Here is a 27,809-nt window from a genome sequence, read left to right as displayed (position 1 = left end):
AACCCAGTTGACCATCCCGCACCTGGTACCTAAGGGAGTAAGACCTGTATTCTCACCCGTTTTTGTGAGGGCTAGGGCTTTCTTGGAAATAAATCTTTCTGAAGATGCTCAGAGCCAGAGGAAGTTACAGGATGCTCCACTGCCTCTCCCCACACCGATGATCAAGGGGACCAGGACCGGAGACACTGGGGAGCAGGATGCATTCGAGGGCATGCTTGTCCTCTAGTGTGCATACAACTAGAATTTACTGATTTTATCTGTATAAATTATTTTAATAACAAGGATATTTTAAATTCAACAAGTAATAGTCAGGAATACACAGAAAGGTATTTGGCATTTGAAGACTATCTGTGCAAATACTTATTTGAACTATCTTCATTTATTCTTCATCAATGCTGAAATCCACTTCATCCTGCTGAAATGCTGACTTGTCCAATTCTTACTTGAACAACACATGCATTGAAAGCTTCTTGAAAGAACTCAAAGAGCAAAAGACAACGTGCCCCCCGCCCCCCCTCAAAACAAAAAGCCACACCCAGACCAGATACTTGTGCCACAGTTATAACTAAAAGACCTCAGGGTAAGCAAGGATAAATGTAAGCAGCTCTGGTAGTCTGACCCACAGTCAAATGCCCTTTTCACTAAACAGCATACAAAGCTTAATAAATACTTCTGGCCCATACTAAAAAAAATATTTAAGGATGTACTGGAATAATTTTCTTGATTACAACTATTTTCTCATATTTATATTTAGCTTAATACTGTCAGGTTTGCTAGCAGTTTTTGAAACAGTTATTTTCTTTGATTCTAGTGCTGTACTTCAGTTTTCAGTGCAGTTTGGATCATGAGAAATGTCTTCTATTTTAACAATCTGAATTGTTACCAATTAAACAGTCAAGCCACAAAATGCTGACTCCTTTATTTCCCCCATCGTCGTAATTTCCACCTTAGAGGAGGAATTCAATTAAACACAAGCGAGAAACTTCTGTAATACAAAATTATAGACTACCACAAGAATCACCGCCAGTTCACAATTTTTAATGCCTAGATAGTTTTCAAAACTGCATGTCTGCATTTTCAAAACCAGAAAATACCATATATAGAGAGACCAACTAGGTAGCAATTAAAATAAAAAAGCTGTCACTGTCCACAGGAACCATGTCTAGTCACGTGTTCAGTCAGTCAGTCAGCTAGCTGAGGGTCATGTCATTATTTAGTTTCTGTAGAAAAAACACAAGTACAAAAATAGTATCAAAAAGCAACATACCTATTTTAAAATTTATATATTATAAAACATAATCATTACAAGAGCATGTAAGGCTTTTAATATATTTAGAAGAATAATAGTAAAATTTTGTATACGTTTCTCTGGTATTTAAAGTAGTACCTCTTTTTGTGAGCAGCGTGTGAAAGCCAGCAATTTTTCTGCAGTATACTGTTGATACAAAATACAGTTAACTTTTTTTTTAAAATTTGGGAGTATATTTCAGCTATGACACAATTATTGTTTTAAAAATGTTTTTGCACAGACATAAATCATTATAAATGTACATGTTAAGCTTCAGGATTTTAATAAGGTTTTAACTAAAAAAAAATGAATGCAAATCAAATCAGTGATGCAGGATTTTTCAGGACAAGGATAATAAAAGACAACAATAACCACGTATTTCATGACAGAGTTCTTCAACCTAGTAAGTACCTAAGTAATTATTTTAAAACACCACCAAACATCTTTAGAAGGGGAAAACTGCAATGCATCAATTTGCTGTGGGTTAAAGCCAATCAGCAAGGATTATTAAGGGCCACAGATACCCATGTGTTGCAATTCTAATATTATGCTAGTTAGAAGCTCTGCTTTCTAACGACTACTCAGAAGTTTTGTGAAAAATGTTTGGGGTGGGCTTGGGGTTTGGGGTTTTTTTTATTTGTGGTTTGGATTTGGGTTTTTTTTTTTGGGGGGGGGGGGTGGGGGTGGAGGGGTGGTGGTATTTAAATGGAACTACTAGGTTGCAATGAAGAGGTTAATTGGAATTCCACAACATATTCTTCTGAAAGATACCAAATTCCTTCCTTCCTCTTCCATCTTTGAGTGATATAATTTACACAGCAGGTATCGGACAATTATTTGAGGTTCTCACAAAATATTCAAAGCAATGTAAAAATCTGAGTAGAGCACCAGCTAGTCAACACCAAGAACATTAAGATCCCAACCGCCTAGCAGTAGACACGGTAGTTGTCTTCTCAAGCCTACACTGACTCAAAGCAACCACTAATGCTTACTTAGCATAAGATGGGAGAACCTCAGCCACAAAATCCCCCCAAAAACTTACATTAGAACTTAAAGTAGTTAAGAGGACCTTATTGGTCTGTATTTCCATAATTTCTCCGCTACTTTTAACTACTCATATAAACAACTGAATTTTCATTGACTCGTAGGAAAGCTAGAGCCTGCAAAATTCATTAGATGGAGTAGTTTAGAAAATTAATACACATGTATTCAAATTCTCCTGATAAACAAAGGTTGTTGTAAGATAATAAATCATTTTTATGTTCAGAAGTTTACATTGCAAGAGCATTATCAGTAGCATACCACTACCGTAAAACATTTTTTAAGAAACAATTTTGTAAGTTATATTAAAAAAAAGATAACTTACATAAGAAAAATATTATTGGGGAAAAAACCTTCAGAAAGTCAGATAAAAACTGCATTGAAATAATAAATCCTTTATTTAAATTGAATTAGTCAACTGCATTAAATTTATTTTCATATAGACCCTATTGAATTCACAGATCTTATCATGGACTTTAATCAGAGAACCTTGTATAGAAAGAACTATTGCAGAAATCCAGTCACCTCGTTAGAGATAAAAGGCAACCAGTACAACAGTACTTTAGAATTTTATTTTTTTTTTTAAGAGAAAATTACTTCCTTAAGCAAAAACTCACAGAAGTTTCCACAGATGGAATTGCTCTTTTTATGTACCGTTTGTTTGAATTTGAGAAGCTGGCTAAGGGACAAAAAGAGAGCAAGTAATTTTGCCTGTCTGTCCTAAGAAGAGATAGATGCTAAGACAACCTGCGAAGAGACTCAGAATCCGGAACCTGATGTTCAGGATGGAACAGGATCTAACACTGTAAATTTAGAAAGCTCTTCTACCTGTGTTATTGCGCAGACACAGAAGAGGAAAGGCTAACTAGAGGGGAAATATTCAGCAGTCACTTGCACCAGAATTACAGGTAATCTGTCCAAGACATATTTAAGGGGTCCATCTTGGAACAAACGAAGACTAGTACTCTTTATTATTTGAAAATTTACAGAAATGCAAAAACCTAGGAAAAGACAAATAACTCTGCTGTAATTCTGAATGAGTAAAACAATAATTCTTCAGATATGACCTTATTTATCCAGTTTTCTAGTTAGGTAAAATGGAACAACAGCTAATGGGTATGTCTTACCTTCACTTTATAAGGGACTTCAGGTTTCTAAATAGTCAATAATAGTGTATATATTAGGATTTTCAAATATAATTTGAAATATAAAGTAAGTTTTAGCCTTCTGAAAATCCCATTTTGTGACCAACTGCACATTTTGTCAGCTGGAGACCTTAAAGAACCTTATCAAAAATAACACTGGAAAAACGTGTGCACAAGTGTGTATGCGAATTAAAAAAAAAAAAAAAAAAGAAATTAGTTTTAGTTGACAATCAGAAGAGAACCTCCCAGTCTTCCCACTCAGATCTTTCTTAAAAGCAAAAAAAAAAAAAAGTAGTAAGAAAAGTAATCTTTCTAATTTTGGATGCATATTGTATCTACACTTTTCTAGTAAAAAGTAGTCAAGGCAGACCTGGCATTACATTACACTTTACATCACAGTTTTTCCTGTACTGACCAAGAGGCTGGCATTTTATTATTGGAAGTAAAAGTTACATTAAAAGCAAACAAAACCTTTGTACAACAATAAGAGCATGGGTACAAGTTACTTAAAATCGCACGTACCAGAGCTGCTGATTAGAAAAGTTTCAAATGAGTTTTAGCTACAATTCAATGCAGGAAAAGAATCCTAGAAATCCAGTTTTTTAAAAAAGCAAGCTGTGTATAAAGAGTTACCTTTAGTAACTGCTGCTTATCAAAAGAACAACATGAAAGTCCTTAGGAAAAAAGGAGGAAAAGAACACTATGGGAAAAATCTTTTTTGGTCTTTGCAACTCCTGGGTCACAAACAGTATCCACACAAAGAAAGGTACAAGAGGTGAAGCTTTAGAAGAAAAATATTGATGCAAGGAGAGTCACGATTTCATGTGATGTTTTCTGAATGAGTTAAAGCAAATCTGCATGTCCTGTTGCAGTATGTAAAGATAATACAATATGGCTACTGAAATTATTTGGAAGCTACAGTAATATTTGGCAGTTACTTTGTAGAAAACAGGGCTTAGCCTTTCCTCCCCCAACTATATTTCTCTTTTGGTAATAGTCCTAACGTTACAAAAACCAAATACTTTTTTGTTGTTGTTTATTTGAATCACACCAATGTTTTAAAAGAACAAGTGAATTTTGGTCCCTCAAGTCTAGAAAACTTCTCTAGGAGCTCAGCCAGCTTTCACTGGCCATAAGCATCAACTGATACATTCTCAAACTAATTATCTTAAACATACACCTCAATTCCACCACAACAGGGTCTGTCATATTTTTTTTTACTATCACACTTTCTAGCTACATCTGATTTCTGAGAAGCCAGATGACCCAAATATCCCAAACCTTTGGTTTCACCTGGCAACCTTCCCTGTCCTTCCCATGTCCTTTTTTATTTACCCCTTCAATCCTCTGCTCTTCAAGGACTAAACTCTGCATCTTTATCCACCACCACTGTGAGGGCATGTGTTTTTAATGAAAGGAAGACACACACAAGCTGATCTCAGTTCCATTGTTTATTTTTGCATACTCTTTTCAATGTTCACTTTTACATACATGAAGTATTTCTATGAGCATCCAGATTGATGCTAATCAACTGGTTCATACTTGTTCAAAAATTATAAAAATAGATTTTTACTAAAATAAAGTGTATGTGTGCATATATAAGCATACACACACCCATACATACATATATATGTATACACACACATATATCACAAATGAAATTTCAAGTTATTAGCTAAAAATAGATTTAAGGTTTATGATTACATGTTCATATCTAACTTCAAAGTACTTTGCCTATAACTATTTCAAGTAGTTGAACCTCACTTTAAGTAACAGCTCAGACTGGGTACTCACCTGCTCAGTAAGTTCTCTGGCGTTTGTTGGATTCTTCTGTAGGCGAGTCTGCCAACCTTACTTTAAGCCTGACGCCATTCACAGTCTTGCCATGTAACGCAGTTATGGCATCACTGGCACTTGCTCTGTCTGCAAATTTTGCATAGCCCACATTCTTTCCAGCCACAAGGTAAACTTTTATCAAGTGCCCAAAACGACTGGGGTGGGGGGGAAGAAAACAAAGATCATTTACAGGTTTTGCTGCAACACAGATACCTACTATCCAATCAGAAGTATATATGATTTGGTAGCTGCAAAAAAATATATTCTTATACGTATGCTATATTCTCTTGTGCTGCCCTCTTCCAAAACTCCCAATTGTTACACTCCGCTCTCTAGAATTCCAGGCAGGAAGAGAAATAAAACCAAAAGTTCATAGGTAATGTTATTTTATGGAATATTACAACAGAACCACAAGCACCAGCGTTTTATTTAAAAGAATATGTAAAGCTAATCAATACCATAGTCCCCAAACTAAATGGCACTTAAAAAACCCACACACGAAACAACAAAAGAACTCCAAATAAACAAAAAAGAACACATACATAAACCGGGGATAATTCAGAGGCTAAACTTGCACCTCACTTAAATGAACTTGCTCAGCTGTGATTCATCTTTGAAAAGATCTCACTGAAATGACTCAGAAAGCAAGCGCTAAAGCTTTACAGAAAAACCCAGCTTCCCAAGCCCTCAGGAGATTCCTAGACAGTTCCTTAAAAAACATTTTAAGCGAATAAAGTCTGCTCGCTTCATACTGAAGTTATACAAGTGTCAGGACTAAGGTGTATAGCCTTCCTTTTTCTTCTCCAGCATCTGATTAAGAAAATCCAGTATAACAAATAGGTACAGCTTTAGATTCTACACAAATGCATATTGTTTCTTTTCCTCTCCTGGTGCTTTGAAAATATTTTGGCTTTCCAAAGATTTATTGCAAATGCCAGCTATTAGAAAAGGAAATGTCTTTTTGTTCAAGAGTGTACTAAAAATAAATAACATAAAACACTGGAGAACAGCTGAACTATGGATTTGTTCTAAAGATAGCAAAAATTGTCTCTCAAGTCTTTGCTCCTCATAGGAAGGTACTGTGAGAGGATGGTTGAAATAGTGTAAATATCAAAATGTCTCACGATATATCAGAAGAAACCTCCCTATACTTACTCCCCTACGTTACTGTGGAAATTTATTAAAATACTTAAATTCCTTGTAGAAATATGTGCAAGAAAATGCCAAATAAATTAGGCTATAAGAATGAAAAATATCACCTTTTTTGTTAAAAAAATGTTAAGACACTAGACATTTTACTTCACCTTACGTTAAACAATAATAAAGTTTCTGTATTGATGACATTGCATCCATGCTCCAAGCTGAATTCCCTTACACACTTGATTCAGAAAGCAACTGTTACCTACTGATCACTTATTACTTATTGATCACTGTGCACTGTCTGTTCTGGAAGGAGTTTTCATTATGACAATCTGTATTTTCAACATTTATTCTAAATATTTGATTTTTTTTTTTTTTTTTTGTTAGAGAACACTTATTTGTAAATGGAGTCTTACCAGAACACATCCTCCAGTACATTTACAGGTAAAGGATGGGGATGAAAAAGAATGAAAAGCCTTTCTTTCACAGAAGTGTCAGGTGGAACTTTTTTTTTGTGTGGTGGAAGTATGGCATCTGTTTGGGGCTGAAGTAACTGTGAGCCAGAAGTTCCTCCAAATGCCTGCTGAAAGAGGGGGAAAAAATGCAAGTATAAGTTAACCAATGAGCAAGTCCACTCACTGCTTCAGCAAGTCCTGTGGGGACCTACCAAGATGATCAGGGGACTGGAGCATCTCCCTTATGAGGAAAGGCTGAGAGACTTGGGTTTGTTCAGCCTGGAGAAGAGAACACTGAGGGGGGATCTCATCAATACCTATACATATCTAAAGGGTGGGTGTCAGGATGATGAGACTAGGCTCTTTTCAACAGTGCCCAATGACAGGACAAGGGGCAACAGGCACAAGTTGGAACACAGGACGTTCCACATAAACGTGAGAGAACACTTCTTTCCTGTGAGGGTGACAGAGCAGTGGCACAGGCTGCCCAGGGAGGGTGTGGAGTCTCCTTCCCTGGAGACATTTAAAACCCGCCTGGACGTGGTCCTGTGCCCCCTGCTCTAGGTGTGCCTGCTCAAGCAGGGGGGTTGGACAAGATGATCTCCAGAGGTCCCTTCCAACCCCTACGATTCTGTGATTCTGTGAGGGGAGGAAAAAGTCATTTTACCTTATTTATATCACAGGATATAAACAGGCTTTACCAGTTCTCATCTTAATTTATTTACTTTGGTTATTTCATTAAATTGGACAATAAATCCAGGTAAGGTCAGACACCTTTACAGGGAATAAAAATGTACAAAACACCCAGAGGTACATGTTAAAAGTGTGGCATCTTAAAACAGTTACAGAAGAAAGTGAGCAGTGATCTTTATTGACATATCTGAAGTTTCTTACAAGATTTCGGAAGAATGTTAACAGTATCCATTATATTAACTCACAGGAGGTGTCCTATACTGCTGAACAATTGCACTGTTATTCCGCAACACTGACGACACATGTGCTGTTACTAGCTGTGTTGCCATTTTTCTGATGAGGCTGCAAGCAGAAATAATAACAGACTATTGTAAAGAAAGAGCTAAGTTATGGTAATCATAAATTCAGCAAGATAAAATAAGCTTTCATGCATATCAAAGTATCTCTGAAAACCTGTAAACTCATGTAGATACCAAAAATCAAGTCATGCTTTTATGACACTCTAGACATGATCTGAAAGTATGCATGCTAGCTGCAACTCACTGAAAACATACGTTTCTATACAGAGAGATACAAAACTCTTCTTGGGTTAATACTCTAGGAGAAAAAAAAATTAACTCTACAGAGCCCACTACATTTTGGGAAAGGTGCCTAAAAGGCAGAAAGGCTGGAAAAATTCTACCTGTTTCAATAAAGAAATTCAATTCAGAAGTCAGAGATTTCGATATTTTTTTTTTCTGAATGGTACAGAGGCACAGAGATTCAATTCAGAAGTCGGAATACTAGCACAGAAAGTTTACTTCCAATTTTCGTTTTCCAATAATTTTTCTTCTGTTGCAGAATAAGAAAAAGCAACTGCAGTTTTTGCATAGATTCACAGCCTGTGTTGTAGAACCATGAAGTAGTAGGAATTATTGAAGAATTAAGGAAATTGTTTGCAAGGACGGTTTCAATTAATTATTTTTTTTTTTAAGTTTAGATCAGGCATGCACTTCTGAAGTGAATCTCTCCATTGTCCCTCCTTACTGTCCTCGTTCATATCCCAGAATAGGTTTGACATGAACTAGATTACTTCAGCATGAAACTGAAGTCAAAATATTCACTGCAGGAACATACAAGCCACTCCAACTTGTAACGGCCATTCATATCACAGGTACGGATGAGACATGGTCAAAGTAAAACCTGATGATCCCCATACAGTGGGGATATCAGATCCTCACCACCCAACAATTTTTTACTCTACATATGTGATTCACAAGGCTACTATTTGCAGTACTGCAAACACAACCAAGAGATCAAGTAGCTAAATATGGTTTTAATACAAAAACCTCGTCAAAAACACATTCCAGCCTTGTTATATATTACAGAGACATTTACAAAGATTCTTGCCCAATCCAAGATTTTCCAATGTATCTTAAGAAATTACACTTCAACTTTTTCTTGATCAAAGACTAGTAAGTTTCAAAAGCCTTATTCTAAACCATTCAAAAAAACCACACAGATCACCTAAATTTCAGAAAATACTATCTACAAGTATGAAACAAGATCATAATGACATTGCTGCTACTTATGTTAAGAATTTATTTATTGACTTTAAATTTTGCTCTCCGGAACACAACTTACAACTTTCTGTGTCTATGTATTGGTACTTACTCTGAGCTATCACTCCCATCTTCTAGGAAAATGACAGTTAATCGATTTCCAGGAGGATACTCAAAACCATGCAATTTATACTTGGCATATATAGCTGACGCAGCAGTACTGTACTGAATCACAGCATACCCTACAAATACAGTGCATATAGTTTCAGTATGATTTGGGTAAATCCTAAGAATAAACTACACTCATATAAAGCAATATGATTGAACTGCACATTAGTCACAGATGATACAAAATTCTTACTTTTTTTACCACATATTACATTACTTAATAGCAACATCAGTGGCGTTTGTGAAGAAAACATCAGTGGCATTAACTAGTGACAGATCAGCTATATTTATACTAACTTGAAAAGCTGGTAACAAAGCAACACAAGTGAAAACATGCCTTCTTCCCTAACCCTGAATTAAAACCAAAAACATATACAGTTTCATTTTAAAATGCAATTATCCCATCAACAGTAAATCTCAAGTACTGTAAAGTTACATTTTAACACTCTGAATCATTTCCACTTCAAGCTTCTTGGAGAAGAGACCTCTTCCACATTTTTCTCAGCAATGGCAAAACAACAAGACTGAAACCAAAACAATCCTTCCAATATAAAACATGATTTGTGTCACAATTGTCCAATTGACTCATGTCAGCTTCTACACACAGACACATCACCACCACCACCACCACCCCCATTTCAAGAGGAAAACTCAGATGATCTGTTTAGAGAACATTTAAACTAGATGTCTAATAATTTTTGAAACTTTTTCTCCATTTATTCTGCTGAACACTGTTAACTTAATTTGACCAAAAACCACTCCTCATGGTTTTGATTCTGTCCTTGAGATTCTATTATCTGAAAATAAAGGTATTTAAGGCTATCTGTAAGCAGGGGTTCAAACAAAACTGGATTTTGGGGTTTATGCATCAGTGATAGTGGCAACCATTGATACATAAAACAAATTCTTCCCCACAAGTGTACTGTATTTTGAAACACAAATGAATTGAAGTACAATTAAAAGGCATTCCGTTCATAGAAAGGAAAAAAGAAATACCCTTGTACTTTTACTTACCACTATTGGTATGAGGATCTCGCTGAACATCACAATATTCCAGTCCTGGGACTAGATCAAAGAGAGCAAACAGCTGCTCTTGGACAAAGGGAAGCCGCGATACCACTGACAGACGTTTGGAGACTGACTCTTGAATTCTGTTCTCATTTTTTTCAAAACTGCAAAATTCCGGCTGCCCACCTCAAGAATCAACATAAAAATATATAATTCAAGTCATCACACTAGCATGCCTTTGTTTCATACATATTTTTCATTCAACTTTTAAAAGTAATCTACATCAATTACATACTAAAGGTAACCTGTTTATTTCACCAATGCAGGTCACAAAATAATCAACCAACTAGAGCAAAGCAAGCCATAAAAATATAGGAACAAAATGCCTGACTTGTTTTTACTCTAACATCCAATCTATTATTTAAGTGTTGAACTAAGTCTCTGTTTCTTCCAAAGTCCATTTTTCCTTTGTGACCATACTCAAGACTACAAATCGTTTTTAGTATAAAAAGCTGTGACTTACAAAATGGAAGTGTATTTCCTCTTGATTCTTGCCTCATGTTATTACTATAATAATCATGTTCAAAAGACTCAGATGACTTATTTTTAGGTTCAGCCAAAATGGCCCTGTAGCCTGAAAGAAACAACCACACAAAGAGCAACACCTCAGCACACCTAAATTATCTGACCAGATCTGCATTCTTTAAGTATTGCATTTAGAAATATATTATTCAAAAAACCCAGTAAATGCTGGCTTTAGGCAAATAAATAATCTACAGCCCTTGAAACCTGCCACAATAATTGTATGAAAGTTAACAACTTCCACATAGAACTACTCCTAGTCACAAGTTAAGCACAATGGAGCCTACTTGCTGTGAGAGTGACTGAGCACTGGCACAGGTTGCCAACAGAGGTTGTAGAGTCTCCGTCCCTGGAGACATTCAAAAGCCGTTTGGACATGGTCCTGGGCAACCACGGTGCCTGCTTGAGCGGAGGGGTTGGGCCAGATGACCTCCAGAGGTCCCTTCCAACTTCAACCATTCTGTGACATTTAACTGGATTCAGAGGCACTGAATCTCTGTGATCCAGAGATTCTCTCTGAACTCCAGGGGCAATCACCTGAATTTCCATGCCATAACAGCCGTTTATGTATGTTTTGCACTGATCTAGGTTTTGCTTTTATGAAAGAAATGGGTACTCTCAGGCTATCCAACTAATTTCATTTTAGCCTCACAGCAAAATGGAAATAAAATAATTGCTAAGTAATTTCAGACTCATGTTCCTATGCAAGAATTGTCACAAATATAATTTTTGTAGAACTACTTCTGATAGATATGACATAGAACCACAACGTATATTTCTGGACAAAAAAGAAAAAACCCTAACCACACCCACACATCAAGTTGTTTCATATTTGTGATTAAGCGAATACAGAACAGGAGGTTGGGCTGAAAGGCTGCTGTTAGTTTTCCCCAAAGGCCTTTCTTCTCCTTGATGAGGAAACCCAGTTCCCTTCATTTCTCTTCATAAGTCATGTGCTTCAGCCACTGACCGCCTTGGTGGCCTTCCACCAGACTCACTCAAATTCATTATCACCTTTTTGGTATTAGAGTATAAATGACAGATGCTTGGTCATAAAACGTACAAAGTCTTTCATTCTGCAACCAACTGATCATGACATTAAATGAAAAAAACCAAAATCCCTCCCAACTTCAGTTAGGATTAATTTGTTCTTATTTAAGAAATGTAATCACAACAGAACCCCTATGAATTATCAAATATATTTTATTATATAAATTTATTTTGTATCAAATATGTTTGATTAAAAATGCATATTCTCAGGGATACATTAAAATGAGGTTTTCCTGTCCATGAAGTCTGCATTACAGGCCAATAATAATGCATGAAAGAAAGCTCTGTATTCATTTCCAAACTCTTTTCACTGATCTTACTTGCAGTTTGGTCCTGCAAGAATGTATTCAGCTGAGTGTTCTCAATGAATGTTAATAATCCTACTTTTTATTTGCAATAGAACTTTGTCTCAAGATGTGTTTAAATCATAAATAATTTACCTGTAACCAAAACTAAAAATTAAAGGTACATTAATGATGATACACACTTATTGTGAAAAACTTGAAAGAATTCAGTCAGGTTCTTACTTCGATCACACTCTTCAATTGCTCGGGCAGCTTGCGATGGTTTTAAATACCTTACGTAGCCCAAACCTTTACTTTCTCCAGTAGTCTTGTTTTTAATAATGCTGCAATATTCAATGTCTCCATACATCTGGAACAATTAAAAAGCATATTAGTTTACAATATTTAAAAACAATTAAAGTTCCATACATTCATCCATTCTGAAAAATTAAGTCAAAGGCAATTTAAAATAACAATTAACAAATAGGAAATCAGTACCTTAAACTTCTCTCGCAGATCTTCCTCTGTATAGGATTTTGGTATCATAACGAAGATTCGTGTAAGCTCCTCATCTTCAACATCTCGGTGGCTTCCAGATGCTCTTGATTGTGCAATAAATACCTAATGAAATAATTACATAGACATTAATTACTGGACAAAGTGTCTTAGCCACATATCAACAAGCAAGAAAAACAGGTCTTTGTATTTATCTTTCACATAAGCTAGCTTTCTAACATGAGAAAAAAGATCACAGATGCATCACTGACAAAAGACCTAGAAATATACTACACCTCAGATGGCTTCCCAAACAGGACAGAGGCCAAGTTCTCACTGGGGATAATGAAGAATGGTCAGGAATATCGAAACCTGATTCAGCAAGCACTACCAATACCACAGGTGGCACGTGAGGTAGCAAAAAATGCATTATTGCAAATGGCCTAGTATAGCAGTAGTAACAAAAATAAACAAGCAAACAAACAAAAAATCCTAGCAGCTTATTAAAACCTTGCTACTGCAGTTCACTGCTCAGTTGGGCCAAAGTCTGCAAGTCTAGCGCTCTATAAAGGATTGTAACTTCTTGCACCTCTAACTATTAAAATCCTTTTAAATTATCGAAATAAATTTAATCTCAGAAGTGCACCCCAGACAACAACCAGGAAAAAAACAAACACAAACCCATAAAAAACAACCAAACAACCAACCCAAAACAACCATATATGAAAAATACAACCAAACTTCAAGGTAAGCCTCTCATGCAAAATTAGCAACTGAGCTACCAAGATGATCAGGGGACTGGAGCATCTCCCTTATGAGGAAAGGCTGAGAGACTTGGGTTTGTTCAGCCTGGAGAAGAGAACACTGAGGGAGGATCTCATCAATACCTATACATATCTAAAGGGTGGGTGTCAGGATGATGAGACTAGGCTCTTTTCAACAGTGCCCAATGACAGGCCAAGGGGCAATGGGCACAAGTTGGAACACAGGAAGTTCCACCTAAACATGAGAAGAAACTTCTTTCCTGTGAGGGTGACAGAGCAGTGGCACAGGCTGCCCAGGGAGGGTGTGGAGTCTCCTTCCCTGGAGACATTCAAAACCCACCTGGATGCGTTCCTGTGCCCCCTGCTCTAGGTGTGCCTGCTCAAGCAGGGGGGTTGGACAAGATGATCTCCAGAGGTCCCTTCCAACCCCTACCATTCTGTGATTTCACAGAGGTCTTAAGTTATTTTTTTAATAGTTGTGCAGGGGAGTATGGAATACAACTCTGATCTTCCAGCTTCTGATGACAAGTTCTTCAGAAAACATTTTACTGACCTAATTGTTTTTCCAAATTAAAAACATGGAATCTTCTTTCACTGCTCAAAGACATTCATATCTTCTCTGTACTTGGGGAACATGAAAACAGTCCAAGAGGTTGAGAGATGCCAGAGCTCCATAGATTAAAAAAAAACTCATAAGTTTGTTCGAAGAACTGTGCACAACTTACAAAACCAATATAAAATATACTTGCAAATACAGTTCTATTTATCCATGTTGATCTTACTTACAACACTTAAAAAATACTGTCTTACAATATTTCACATAGATTCCTTCCAGGTTAAAACAAAAGGAGAAGGAAAAAGGAAAGAAGCTAGTTGGCAGGTACTGCATTTCCCCGGGCGTGCTGCAGCTTACGCCAGGCGTGGGAACTTGAGGAGAGGGCGGAACCCGCTGCAGCTCCTCCCGAGGAGCACCGCCAAGCCCGCGAGCCCCGCAGCCCGAAACCGCCCCGGGTTTGACCCAAAAAGGTGACAACGTCAGCACCCGCACGCGCGGGGTAAGGCCACAAGGCGCGGGCCTGAGGCTCTCCGCGGCGCCGGCTGCCCGCCGCCCAGCCCAGCTCGCTGCAGGTCCTCCGGAGCCGCCCCAGGCGGGCCGCCGCCCGCGGGGCTCCCCCTTGCTGCCGCGGAGGCCAACGCCACCTTCAAGCGACAAAGCAAAGCTCGGGCGCGGCGGGGGAAGGCCTGCCGCCCTCCGCAGCCGCCATGCTGGAAGGGAGCGCGGGCAGCCCGCCGCGCCCTGCTGGCCCGGCCCCGCTCCCCGGCAGGAAGGGGGCGGCCCGGCCCGGCCGCGGTACCTTTATGGGCTTGGTGTCGGGGACCAGGCTGCGGCCGTGCATCTCCTCCATGGCCCGGCAGGCCTGCGAGCTGCGGGCGAACTTGATGAAGGCGATGCCGCGGGACTCATTGGTGCGCTTGTCCCGCAGGAGCCAGATGTTCTGGATGTCCCCAAAGGGGGCGAAGCGCTCCCGGATCAGCGCCTCACCGGCGTCCTTGCCCAGCACCACGAAGACGCGGCTGTTGGGCGGCTCGTCCAGGCACTCGGCCGAGAGGCGGAAGCCACTGCCCTCCTCCATAGAGGGGCCGCCGGGCTCCCGGGCCGCCGGGGACCGCTGGCTTTTCTCGGGGGCCGGCGGGGAGCGGCCGCAGCACCCTTTCCGCCGGGGAGACAACATGTCCTCCAGTCCCCGGCCGCCTCCCCCGCGCCGGCCGCGCCCCTCCCGCTTCCCCGCGCCCAGTCACGGCCGCGGCCTCGCCTGCGGCGGGCGGGGCTCCCCGGCTGGGCCTCAGCGCCCGGCCTGCGGGCGGCTGCGCGGCGGGAGCGCCTGCCGGCCTGCCCGGGCACCGGCGCGGCTAGCCTGGGGTAGGCAGGCGCCTGCGGCCGGGAGCGGCAGCGGGCGGGTGGGAAGGACAAAGCAGAAACGAAGCGACGGTCGGTACCGAGGAGCTGCGCTCTCGGCCTCCCCCTCTCCCCCGGGGGCGGTGTCACAGAGCCACCAAGCGGGAGGAACCTGCGGAGGTCGGCGGTGCCAAGCCCCTGCTCGGGCGGGGCCACCCGGAGCCGGCTGCCCTGGGCCGAGTCCGGACAGTCTCTGAATGTCGCCAAGGAGGGAGACTCCACAACCTCCCTGGGCAGCCTGTGCCAGTGCTCTGTCACCCTCACAGTGAAAACATGTTTCCTGATGTTCAGAGGAAACCTCATGTGTCTCAGTGTGTGCCTGTTGCCTCTGGTCCTGTCAGCGGGCACCACTAAGAGTCTGGATCCACTTTCTTCATTCCATACCTTCCAGTATCTGTACACACTAATGAGGTTCCCCCGAGCCTTCTCTTCTCTGGGCTAAACAGTCCCAGCCCTCAGCCTTTCCTCATAGGAGAGATGCTCCAGTCCCTTAGTCAACTTTGGGGCCCTTTGCTGGACTTTCTCCAGTATGTTCATGTCTCTCATGCTGGGGAGCCTAGAAGTGGGCATAGTACTCCATCTGTGGCCTCATCAGTCCTGAGTAGAGGGGAAAGGTCATCTCCCCTGACCTACTGGTGGCACTCCTAATGCAGCTTGGGATACTGGTAGCCTTCTTTGTCCCAGGGGCATATTGCCAGTTCGTGTTCACCTTGGTGTTGCCATGACCTCCATCTCCTTTTCTGCAAAGCTGCCTTCAGGTGATCACCCCCTAGCTTGTACTGGTGCATGGGGTTGCTCCTCCCCAAGTGCAGGACACTGCACTTCCCCTTGTTGAACTTCCTGATGCTGATGTCAGACCATTCTCCAGCCTGTCACATCCATCTGGATGGCAGCATGGCCCTCTGGTTTATTGACCTCTCCTTCCAGTTTTGTACCTTGTGTCAATATTCCCCTAACATACTCACTTGTGCTGCAATAATTTATTTATTTTTAAAGGGCCTCCTTCAACCAGAGACTCACTACACTACATGGTGGCCCACCTCCTCTGAAACAGCACTAGTGCCATAAAGAGAGTTCCCCCATGAAGAAACCGTTTCCAAGGCCTTCACTGATACAGGCAAGAGTGGGGCTTAATGTGCATCTTGTGAACTCTCAGGATACAGAGGCTCAGGGAACTTGATGTATTTCATGGGAAACAAACACAAAAATATCCAGGAAAAATAACTATCTGTAGGAAAACAAGCACAGAAAATGTGAAGAATGCAATGTTGTTATAAAGTCCATCACATCTTTAATAGGTCGTTTCAAAAATAAAGAATTGCTCAGCTGAATACTGGAGCTGTCAGTGCCCTAGGGTTGCAGTGGACCTCACACTGAGGGGTCAGTGATCCACACTACAGCTACTCTGGGCAGGCGCAGGCTGGGGCTGTGCTGGGCTGTGCTGCAGGTACAGCCTGGCCTTCAGGCTGTGCTGTGCTGCACACAACTCTCAGCTGTGGGATAAAATCAGCCAGCTCGTTGTTACAGAGGAACCTGTGGGCAGGCCCTGCTCAGTACCAGTGATTACACCTCCTGCCAGGCTTGCCTTTATCTGGCAGTGCAGCAAAAGGGTCTTGTGAAAGCATCGCTTCTGTTTTGACTGTAGAAATGATAAGTTTTTTTCTTGTAAGAAAATCTTACAGAAGCTTGAAAGCCCAAAAGGGGAGAATCTCTGCTATGGAAGAGGTTTGCAGTGTGTGGGCCAGTGGCCTGCTCAATGCTACACCACCTGGGCCTCCCACTTTCTAAAGGGACATAACATCATCTATGCTATTCTCTTCTGTTAGCATTGTAAATAAATAGCATTGTAGATTATACCTTACAGAGTCTAAGTGCCATTCTTACTGGGATCATAATGGACCAGCACCTCCTGGTGCAAAACAGGGTTAAATGAAGAAATCATGGGATCAGGGTGCACACATTCTTTCTATTGTTTTCCACAAGCAAATGAAATATGGAGAAATTCCCCCTCTCTTTCACACACACAGATGTAGTTGTCAAGTTCTTATAAGCGAAGTTTCGTGGAGGCAAGGTCTGGCAATCTGAAGGTCTGGAGGAGGCAGTATTTTGAGCACTGCACAGTCCTGGCAGTGGCCTTGGAAGTGGCATTTTTGTTGGGATTAAATGGTGTCATGTTTTGGGAGTGTAATGTAGAAGGTCGATGGGTATTTTTAGAGGAACATACTTTGGATATAGTGGCTGGGTTTGGTTCCATGTAAAGGAATATTTCAGAAAATCTAGCAAGCTCTCTCTTTGCATACCAGGGGGAAGGCTTTAGAGAAAGCAAGGTTATGACTCAACACATCAGGAGTAGTGCTTGAGGGCTGGAAGGCGATGCCACTTCCAGCACTGAACTCTGCGCTCATTTTTTCTGAACTCCCAACACCATTTCTTCCTGGCACTGCGGAGTAGAGTCACAACGGGGATGGAACACCATTCAGGTAGAAAAGCAAGTGTTTCAGCATGGGGAAGCTGCCTGGCAGAGGGAGGGCAGCACTGCCTGGGGCACCATGACACTGTCATGTGTGTGTCCCCAGCCATTGGGACCATTGGCACAGTGTGCGACACCCACCACCTCCCGCTCCCACCAGAAAGAAGAGTGTGATGCTTGATGCCACCCCGTGGGCCTGCGACACACCAATCGGGAGAGAACGTGCTGAGTTGTCCTCTCTGCGACTGGACGTGACTTTGAAGACACCTGTTCTTTGACAGGCCAAGTGTGCAGCAGTGGCCTCAGAGATGCAGTAAAAAAACCCACAGTGCTTTTTCCTAATTGTGAATTGGATAACTTAAAAATTTTAATTCATGACCATCAGCAACTAGATCATTTAAGAAATTGTGCAGCTTATCAGAATCTTACCCAAATTTATCTTTACAATGAAGTTCAGGTCAAATTTTCATTACTTTGAGACACATTACCTTTTATTACTGTGCAAGAGAGAAATATTTTGTAAAACTGTAGAAGGAGATGATAAATGTGACAAACAGTGAGCTTTTCTGTAATATTGTTCAAATTTCTGTGTTTTTTTTTTTTTAGATTTTTTACATAGATCAAAATGGGTGATGTTGAAAAAGGCAAGGAGATCTTTATTCAGAAATGTTCAGATGAAAAAGATGGAAAGCACAAGGACAGGAGGAAATCTTTGGGGTTTATTTGGCTGCAGAACAGGACAAGCTGCAGGATTTTCTTACCCAGATGCAAACAAGAACAAAGGTACAACTAACAGTTGGCATGGATGAGGTGCAGTGTTGGAGGGCACATATACGAAAAAACCCGTTTTCTTTGGAGGGACCACAGAATGCCTTACTCACAAGGAGCTACTCTCACAACTGTCTACTTTGCATTACTGCAGATGAATCTGAACTATAGTTTCAGAAACCCAAATCCTCGATCCTATATTAAAAAGAAATTTTACCTATATTAAGCACACCGGGTCAGAAGGTATATAATTTTCCCAGAACTTTGTAATATCAATGGGCAGATTTTCACTTCTGTTTCTTAAGAGCTCTTTTAGATTTTGTTTGCTGGTCACTACCCTCTACTGGCATCGTGGTGTGCTGCAGTTGTTTTGCTCAGAACACTTGACTAAATACCATCACCTACTAGTACGCCATGACTTGTCTTGTGTTTTTCATACAGAGTGTCTTGAAAAGCAATGGAACATCTTAAAGTGGAAAGTAATTCTGTGTGGGTTTCATTGATTTTATTTATAAGATTTGAATATAAATTATATTATTTGAGTCAAGTTGTTAATTACAAATACAGTCCTGGGTTTTTTCTGGTTACTAAGGAGCTTTAGAATTGGCTGACTTTTTTTATTTTTCTGTGATTTCTGGGAAACGTTTTGTGACATTCACTTAATACTGGGACTTCCTTCATACAAAACATCATTGGCATATATTAACTATTTTTTCTCATTAAAAATGTAGTGAACAAATCATGCAGATGTTAGTACAAGTTTCTAAAAGTGCGCCATCAAATTGATATCTAAGTCCACTTTAGACAATAGGAAGAGTCAGCTCTGGAAGACAGAAGAGAAACTTGAACATGTCGTTATAGGTATTTCAGTAGTCTTCAGTACAACAGTAGGCTTCTGTTGACAGAGACAGGTTTTAGCAGGGCTGGCAGGAAACACTAATGGTTTTTTCAACTTCTGTCAAGAGGTTCCAGGAACTGGCCATTGACAACCCTTTCTCTAATGTCCTTCAATGGAGCACAACCTTGATGGATTTCACGTCAATCTGAGATGCTCATTTTCAAAAACAGTATGCAATTATGCAAGTATGCAATTATGGATCTTCTGGATACTGGAATTACAAAGATACTTATATTATTTAAAAGTAGTAAGTAGTTGTATGCAACATGGTGCAAAGAACTGCAACTCTCCATGATGCAAAAAGGGATTATATTTGACTTATTAAAGTGACACAAAGAAAAGGTAGAGCTTGTGCATTTTATATTCTCACGTTCACATTTCTCACATTCCCCTAGTATTCCAGGCACATTACGTTCAGGAGCATCACACCCCTGATTTCAGACTGTTGATATTTTAATAAATATATTATGTTTGGCCAGCCTTGTCTTTTACTATGTTTTTTGTTTTTCAGGAGTTGTCTGGAGTGAGAATACACTGACAGAGCGTTTGGAAAACCCTAAGAAATACATTCCTGGTACAGAAATTATTTTTGCTGGAATTAAAAAGCAGAATGAAAGAGCTGGTCTCATTGCATACTTGAAAAAAAGCAACTTAATGAAACATTGCTGCAGCAGCTGTAAAGCCAGTGAAAAAAATGTTTTGAATTTTGACTAGCTCCTATGTGAAGTTTTAGTATTTTGATCTTAATTATTCATTAGGGACTGGCCTTAGCAAAATCAATTAAGAATATGTTTTAAGATGCTGTGTCCTAATAAACAACACTGGGAGGTGAGCATTATTTGTATTGTGTTATGTATCTCATAGTCCTTTGTGGAATGTACTGTAGACATACTGTTCCTTTCTATAAGGAGATCTGAGAGCCCAATTCTGCAACTAGTTATTCAAACACCCACTGAAACTATTATTCAATTGTGACTATGTAAAAAAGAAAGTGCCTGTAAGTATTAGGACTGACAACTAAATGAGGTTTTTATTTTGGAAAAAAATTCTCAGCATTATAATCTGTGAAGGAAAGTACCATACACAGTAGGTAACAAAACACGAATTTACATTAAAAGAACACTATATAAGGAAGATGGAAGGGGAATATCAAGAATATCAGACATTTTCAGGGGACAAGAAACCTTTCAACAGTGATGTTGTCCTAAAAGAATCTTGAGGAGATACCTGAATACCCATGACTTACTGTATTGTTTGTGTTCCTTTATGTATTAAAAAAACATAATCATCTACCCATCATTTTTCAGAGTTGTGGATTTTTTTCTCCAATTGAGGCTCATATATTAAGCATCCTTATCCTCTAACATGGAATGACTGAGGGCTAACTAGCTGAAGCCAATTATAGTAGTAGATACTTTCACCAAGAGCAGAGGATTGGTGAAGGTGGTCAAAGCCCTCCTAAAACCACCTCATGAATCTCTACGCTTGAATTGTGATCTACAATTTAAATATCTCTTTACACAAATGTAATAGATTAAAACATGCTTCACTCAAGCAAGGCTTCCTTATGTCATTGCAGAAGGGAGCATTGGTACAACACTAATTTGCTGTAGTGTCTCTTCCCAGGTACTCATTTTACTGGCATTGTTCCAATGCTTGCCCACCAGGGGCTCTAACTGATTGTCTGACAGCTCTCCATAGAGCTGAACTGCTGTTTTTAAGGAAGGGAATAAGCGAGAGTCAAGTAAAAAGTTCTGTGACACAACTGGATGAGTACCTGCTTTTCCTTTTGTGCTGTAGTTACAAGATACTTCCACCTTTCAGTTTAATAGTCGAATAGTTGAATGACAAAAGTGTTCTCGAGTGCTTTTCTCAATTGCATCTTGAAGAGGGCTATGCCACTGCCCCTCTGAATAGAGAAACACACTCCACCTGAGAAATGCGTTGACATTTCTCTTTGTGATTCTTTTAGGGCACCTCTGTATGTTTGTACCCGAGGAGACTATGTGAGACTGGCTAAAGCCTGCCTTGCTCTCTCAGTTGGCATTGTGCATCCACTCCAGTAAAAGATGCATCATACAGAAGATGAATCAGATATAGGCTGCCTGTACCTCACTGCAGCATACCTGTAGAATTATGAAGGCAGCACAATCCTATGGAGCCAACAAAATCCATTTGCCTTTTTGGCCCTCCCTCAAAAGGCTGCAACTAGTCTATCTCAAGCTCACATATGAAGCTGCAGCCCAGCCTATGGTGCAGTTGGTTTACTCACCCTGCAAACAGAGGTACAGTTTGCTGCATGTGCCAGAACACAGGCAGACCCAAGTTTTCTCCTGGCATCCACCGATGCACACGAGGCCAGGTTTCTGAGGCAGGTTTTACCATGACAGCATGTCAAAAGACTGCTCAAGTTACAGAATAGACAAACTGCTGTGATCACCTTTGTCACATTTTAGCTTTTAAAAAAGAGGATTATATTTTATACACAGATGTGGGGCTGCAGAGTTCTTTACAATTAAGGTGTTACAGTAAATTGTTCACTATGTATTTGATGCGATGGAGACAACTGTCATTTTACTGCCTTCAGTCTTGACTCTGCTATTTGAGAGATTGTCAATATGCAGCTTTTTGCTGTAATCAAAGTCCATGCATAACCCCCCCGCAAATAAACTAAAGGCGTCACATGACTGTTTGAAGAAACGGTATGGGAAGACCTTGTTTATAAGCTTAAGGAAACACTAAATCGCTTTAAGCGTTGACATACAAAATTGCTACACAGTAATCATTTTGTTGTAAACACTGGTGTGAGCCTTCCGGCCGGACCTTACTATAGTGAGATGGTAAAAATTATTTACATGCAATTATTTCACTCGTATGCAGATGCCCAAGGTCCTTGCTTGAGAGCCTGGGGTACGTGCCTGGCAGGCCTTCAGCAGCTTATGCGATTTCTTTGTGTAAGGGGAGTGTTTGTGCCAGCGTTGCAAAAATGCAAACGCCACTGGAAAGGCCGAGCAGCAGTTAGTGGCTGCGGGCAGGTGGGCGCCCTTCGCGGGGGACGGTGACGCAGGTGCCGGCGAGCGCCAGCAGCTGAGGGCGGTTCGGCGGCAGCACGGGCAGCAGCGCACAGATGTGCGCCCACGGCGCGGCTGCCGTGGGGAGCGAGGGTGGCACCTCGGCCGTGTCCTCCCGGGAGCGGGGCCTCCAGCGACGATGTGACAGTCGCCGGCGTAGGCTGAGGGGCTGTGCCCGCTGCCGTGCGTGGAATCCCTTTACCTCCCAGCCCCGGCAGCGTGTCGGCAGCGCCCTGAGAGAAACGCTTAAAAGATTAGCACTTCAGTCGCCGGTGCCCTTACCGAGATACGCCTGCAGAATCATGTCCAAGCTACCTGTGTGGAAAAGGATCAGCTTCTTTTGAGGTGCGAGCAGCTCGGGGACGATCCCCCACAGCCCGCCCTTCCACGCCCCCGCACGCCGCTCCCCCGTAGCCCGCTCGCCGACGGTGCTGCAGCCGGGCGGCCCCCGGCAAGTCAGCGGCGGCTGCCGGCAGCGGCCCCTGCCCCGCCGTCACTGCAGCCTGGGGCCGGGCTGGACCCCCCTCCGACCCCGAACGGCGGGGGCTGTTGGGGGGGGGCGGCGGCCCCCGCCCTCGGTTGCCCGCGCGCCTGCGCGCCCCCTCCGCCCGCCCTATTGCCGAGTGGGTGCCGCCGGCGGCGCGGTTTCTCAATGGAGAGGCGTCCTCCTGCGGCAGCCCCCTGCGCGGTGGGGCGGGCCGGGGCCGGGGCGAAACCCCGCCGAGGGGAGCGGGGGTAGGCACGGAGCCCTGCCGCCACGGCGGCCCGGGGCCGGCGGCAGCTGGGGAGCTGCTGCCTAGCTTGCACCAACGCAAGCAGCGAGACCGGGAGGCGAAATCCTTTGTCTGTCGTTTCCTAAGCAGTGTCGGGGCTGCGGGAGCCACAGCACCTGCGGGGAGTCCCCTCGTTACCCCCGGCTGCTGCGGGAGGCGCGGCAGCCCTCCGGGCACGCACACGTCGCCCTCCCTCCCCGCCTGACACCACGCACCCGCCTGCCCTATCGACACGCGTCCCAAAATCGCTGCCTTTCCTTGCGGGCTCTGCCCGGGCGTCCGCGCCGGGAGGGGCTGCTGCAGGGACGGGGGCCCCGGCGAGTCGGAATCTCGTTCCGTTGAAGATGTGCCCGTGTGTTTTCCCAGCCACCCAAACTCCCATTCATGAATTTCTGAAGCCGCCTTCATTCAGTCTTTGGTGAGCGCATGAAAGGCGTTTTTCACGTGTTAAGATCCATGACTCCGTTTTTTCAACCGCTTCTGCGTAGGCATCGATTTAGCAATGAAACGTGCTCCACGTGCGCACAAAAATAACCCCGGTCCCTCTGTCTCGGTGGATGAGGCCGGTTCCTGTCTGCCAGCCGGTGCTGCAGGAGCGGGCGCCCAGGCGCGCCTCGGGGCTCCCCGCGGGCGCCCGGCCCCGAGGGGAGGCGGCTTGCGGGCGGCTCTGGGGGCGGCGGCAGGAGCCCGCTCTTCCCCTCTCACACAGCCCCGGGCGTGGAGAGGTGCGCGGCGGGCAGAGCCAGGTCCCCGCACAGGAGAGGCTGCAGGAGTCTCAACTCCGGGATTCCAGAAACGGAATTCACTGGGTCTTTCTGAATGGGCTCCGTTTTTCCGCCTGTCTTCTGAAGTACTGAAGTGGCGCAAATAATGCTGTAAATTAAATATCTTTTAGGGGAGCGCTCGCGACACACCCCCACCCCCCCCCCCCCCCGCCTCGCTCGCAGACCACGGCCGGGTTTGCCCCTTCTCTTCACATGCATCACAAACAAAAGGACCCTCCCTCTCCCCGTCATGCTCCCGCATGAGCCGCCTGCCAGCACGGAGCTCCCCAGCGCCGCCCCGGGTGCTCCCGCCGGGGTGCCCTGCGCCCCCCGCCCCGCACGCCCGCGCCCCGCACGTCCCGGGGGCTGCCGGCTTCCCCCCCGCCCCCCCACCGCGGGGCTGGCCGGCCCTCCCTCCCTCCTCCCCGCCTGCCCCCCCACCCCCGCTCGGCTGAGGCGTCCTCCCCCCGCCCTCCCCTCCCTCCTCAGTGGTCCGCCGGCTGGGTTACGCAGCAGCCGCCGCCAGCACTGACAGCACTTGGCAGGAGGGGTTTGCCCGAGCACTCCCGGAGCATCTCCAGAGGCGCGGCGGCAGCGCCTGCCCGGCTCACCGGGGAGCCGGCCCAGAACCGAGGAGCCGGGGCCGAAACCAGAGAGGAGCTGAGCGCTGGGGAGCAGAAAAATACCTAGAACAATACGAATACTACTACTAGTAGTAATAAAGAGTGGCGGGCAGGAAAAGGAGGTCGCGGGGGGGAAGCAGGGGGCGAGAAGGCTCGCCCCCGCAGAGGGGCCCGGGCGAGGGGCAGGAGCAGCCCCCCTCCGGGACTGCCGGCAGCCCCCCGCGCCCCGGGGCGGCCGTCGGGGCGGCGGCAGCACGTGGCGGCGGCGGCGGGGCATGGCCGCCGCGGGGGCTCCCGCGGCCTGAGCCGCCCCCGCCGCCGGCACCATGGCGGCCGCCGCCGACGCCGGCCTCGACGTGGCGACGGTGGAAAGTTTCCTAGAGAGGCACCCGGAGCTGGTGGAGAAGTGGCTGAAGAGGAAGAACTCGCTCCCTAAAGCGCCCCCCACCTCCGCCGCCGGCCCGTCGGAGGAGCGCCGGAGCAGCGGCAGCCCCGGCGGCGGCTGGGGCAGCGCGGGCGGCCCCGGCGGCCCCGGCCCTGGCGGCGGGGGCTTGCAGCGGCGAGCCTCCCAGAAGGAGCTGCGGAAGAGCTTCGCCCGCTCCAAGGCCATCCACGTCAACCTCACCTACGACGAGCATGTGCACGCCCGGGCGCAGGAGCCGCTGAGCAGCGTGCGGCGGCGCGCCCTGCTGCGGAAGGCCAGCTCCTTGCCCCCCACCACCGCCCACATCCTCAGCGCCCTGCTGGAGTCCCGCGTCAGCCTGCCCCAGTACCCCCCCACCGCCCTGGACTACAAGCGCTACCTCAAGGAGCACAACGAGCGCCAGTTCTTCCTGGAGCTGGTCAAGGACATCTCCAACGACCTGGACCTCACCAGCCTCAGCTACAAGATCCTCATCTTCGTCTGCCTCATGGTGGACGCCGACCGGAGCTCCCTCTTTCTCGTGGAGGGGGCCGCCGCCGGCAAGAAGAGCCTGGTCTCCAAGTTCTTCGACGTGCACGCCGGCACGCCGCTGCTGCCCTGCGGCTCCACCGAGAACAGCAACGAGGTGCAGGTGCCCTGGGGCAAGGGCATCATCGGCTACGTGGCGGAGCACGGAGAAACGGTCAACATCCCCGACGCTTACCAGGTAGGAGCCGGGCGGGCTCCCGGTACTCCGCTGCCCCCGGCTCCCTCGGGGACCGCGGCGGCGCCTGCCGAGAAACCCGCCCCGGGGCGTCCCTGCCTCCCCCCGGGGTGTCCTTGCTGGGGCGCCGCCGCCGCCACCGTCGGGGAGCCGGCGGTTGCGGAGCGGCCGCGGGTGTGCTCGGAGCGGCTGTTGGCGGGGCGGGAGGGGAATCCTGTGAAGGCGGGAGGGAAAGCGTCTCCTGGGCGGCTGACGGGACTAAAGCGGCCGTAAAATCGGTACTGTAGTGCTTCTGGATGTCGCAGGGGCGGTAGGCGGCTTCACGCATTTTCAAAACGTATTTTGGGATCGGCTAAAGAAAAGTTTTTTAAAAAAATGCTCGCGACAGTCCCAATGATTACATTCTTAAATCTCCGTCTCACTTAATGTTCCCTACCTGCCCGCTGCTGAAGTAGTCTCATCGCTTTCAAAAGAGCGTGTATTTTCACCTTAGCATATGCCCACTCAGCCCACATGGCATGTGTTTTCAAACCTATTCCTAGGAGTGATATAACCACTCCTGTTATTCTTCTAGAAGGGCTTTCCCCACCTTTTACTTTTATAGAGGCTTCAGTGTGAATTGTGAAAATGTAGCCCTGGCTTCAAGGCAAAAATTCCCTTTGACTTCAGCAGGGACAGATGTGCCTTCGCCTGCTTGTGTTCACGCAAAACAGTGCATTCACGTTATTAGCTTGAAATTTACCTCCCTCTCTAGTCCCAGGGGCTATTTCTAGTGTTTCTTAGTGAGAGATGCTATCGGCAGTTGGAGGTTCTTGAGAAAAATTAAGAACCACAGAGCAACAGATTTTCTAAATTAGGATCTTGGAAAGCTTTAGAAAGGTGGGAGATGTATGTCTCTAGGATATTAGTAATAACCATTGCGTAGCGTTTAATTTTGCTCTACAATAACAACAAAAATAATAAACATTAAAAAATTGGTGATGCTTTATAGCAAACCATACAAGGAATAAACTTGAATAAGATTTGGTTATTTTTGTCTGAAATACAGAAGAGTCAGGGTAGAAGTATTTTGGGCTGAGTATTTATTTATTTGTCAAGCAGTGAAAAATACTAGGCATTTCACAGATCCAGACTGACAGAGGTTCCCAACCCACAGGGTTCAAAGGCAAAGAACAGAACTTGGTAAAAATATTGTAATATTCAGATGAAAATGATTGAGTGTTGGATCACCTTTGAAAAAATCTAAGCTTGCTTCCTTATTTCCTTTATTTTTCCTTTTTCTCCATTATACACTTTCTCTTACCATATGATTATTATTTTTTTTATTACTTTCAATTCTAAAACTGCACTCTTTCCAAAGTTTCTGCTGTTGGGGGTCAAGCAGAAGATGTTCTTGATAGTCTGAAGTGGCTAAGCAGATAAAGGATATCTGAGTTTGACTGGGAAAGAGATTGATCTCTGCTTTTAACCCTGGATAGCTCCTGCCACCTTTTCTGGAGGTGGGAATGCCACTGGAAAGGCAGAGTGTTTCCTAGTTCCAGGGAACTGTATTTTTTTCTCCACTGTTTGTTCACTTTGTGTTTACTTCCCTGTGAAAAAGCCCAGCTACTTTAAACAGTTTATTGTCTGTTTCATTTACAGAACAAAGTGAAAAACAATCCCTCCAGTTGCCATTCCCAGTACTGTTTATATTATACTTTTGTCTGACTCCTATTAATCAATTAAAATGTTATAAATAATACAATTAATTGTATATTTAAGCTGTAAGTACATTAGTTACAGTAGAAGGGGAAGTTCTAAGCCAAGTTCATCCTGTAATTATATCAGTTGCAACTTTCCTGCTTTCAGTGGAGTTACTTCTGGTTAAT

General features: G+C 44.1%; 3 protein-coding genes across 5 annotated transcripts in view; 2 read left to right on the top strand and 1 right to left on the bottom strand.

Annotated features, from left to right (window-relative positions):
* Positions 1-904: 904 nt before the first annotated feature.
* RBM45 (RNA binding motif protein 45) lies at positions 905-15,274 on the bottom strand. Of its 3 annotated transcripts, none has more exons than XM_064451701.1 (10): positions 14,846-15,274; positions 12,730-12,852; positions 12,475-12,601; positions 10,839-10,949; positions 10,322-10,501; positions 9,252-9,381; positions 7,844-7,940; positions 6,867-7,033; positions 5,269-5,465; positions 905-1,220 (listed from the first exon to the last, which is right to left on the bottom strand). In XM_064451701.1, the coding sequence occupies exons 1-9, from the start codon at positions 15,221-15,223 to the stop codon at positions 5,273-5,275; spliced, it is 1,506 nt and encodes a 501-aa protein (XP_064307771.1). In that variant the 5' UTR covers positions 15,224-15,274; the 3' UTR covers positions 905-1,220; positions 5,269-5,272. The 3 variants fall into 3 exon arrangements, with proteins under 3 accessions (XP_064307771.1, XP_064307773.1, XP_064307772.1); XM_064451703.1 differs by having other exon boundaries at positions 6,867-7,030; XM_064451702.1 differs by lacking the exon at positions 905-1,220 and adding an exon at positions 1,391-1,435.
* A 3,268-nt stretch (positions 15,275-18,542) lies between these two features.
* Positions 18,543-20,297, top strand: LOC104050046 (cytochrome c, somatic-like). The gene is given in 3 exon segments (XM_009510834.2): positions 18,543-18,614; positions 18,616-18,700; positions 20,095-20,297. Coding segments are annotated over 3 exon segments (360 nt in total).
* Positions 20,298-25,140: 4,843 nt separating this feature from the next.
* PDE11A (phosphodiesterase 11A) overlaps positions 25,141-27,809 on the top strand; it is a 140,876-nt gene continuing 138,207 nt past the window's right edge. Inside the window, exon 1 of the mRNA XM_064453319.1 lies at positions 25,141-25,944. Coding sequence (XP_064309389.1) covers positions 25,141-25,944 — 804 coding nt within the window. The remainder of the gene's footprint in view (positions 25,945-27,809) is intronic.

Source organism: Phalacrocorax carbo, chromosome 5 (genome assembly GCF_963921805.1).
Source record: "Phalacrocorax carbo chromosome 5, bPhaCar2.1, whole genome shotgun sequence".
Classification (NCBI taxonomy): Eukaryota; Metazoa; Chordata; class Aves; order Suliformes; family Phalacrocoracidae; genus Phalacrocorax; species Phalacrocorax carbo.
This window is presented reverse-complemented; position numbering and strand designations above follow the sequence as displayed.

What these genes read in the sequence shown, in the direction of transcription:
- RBM45 (XM_064451701.1), bottom strand. Translation starts at nt 15,223, where the DNA reads ATGTTGTCTCCCCGGCGGAAAGGGTGCTGCGGCCGCTCCCCGCCGGCC. An exon ending in CCGACACCAAGCCCATAAAG is followed by an intron (nt 12,853 to 14,845) that starts GTACCGCGGCCG and finishes TTATTTCATTAG; the next exon opens with GTATTTATTGCACAATCAAG. An exon ending in AGATCCTCATACCAATAGTG is followed by an intron (nt 9,382 to 10,321) that starts GTAAGTAAAAGT and finishes CTGTATTTGTAG; the next exon opens with GGTATGCTGTGATTCAGTAC.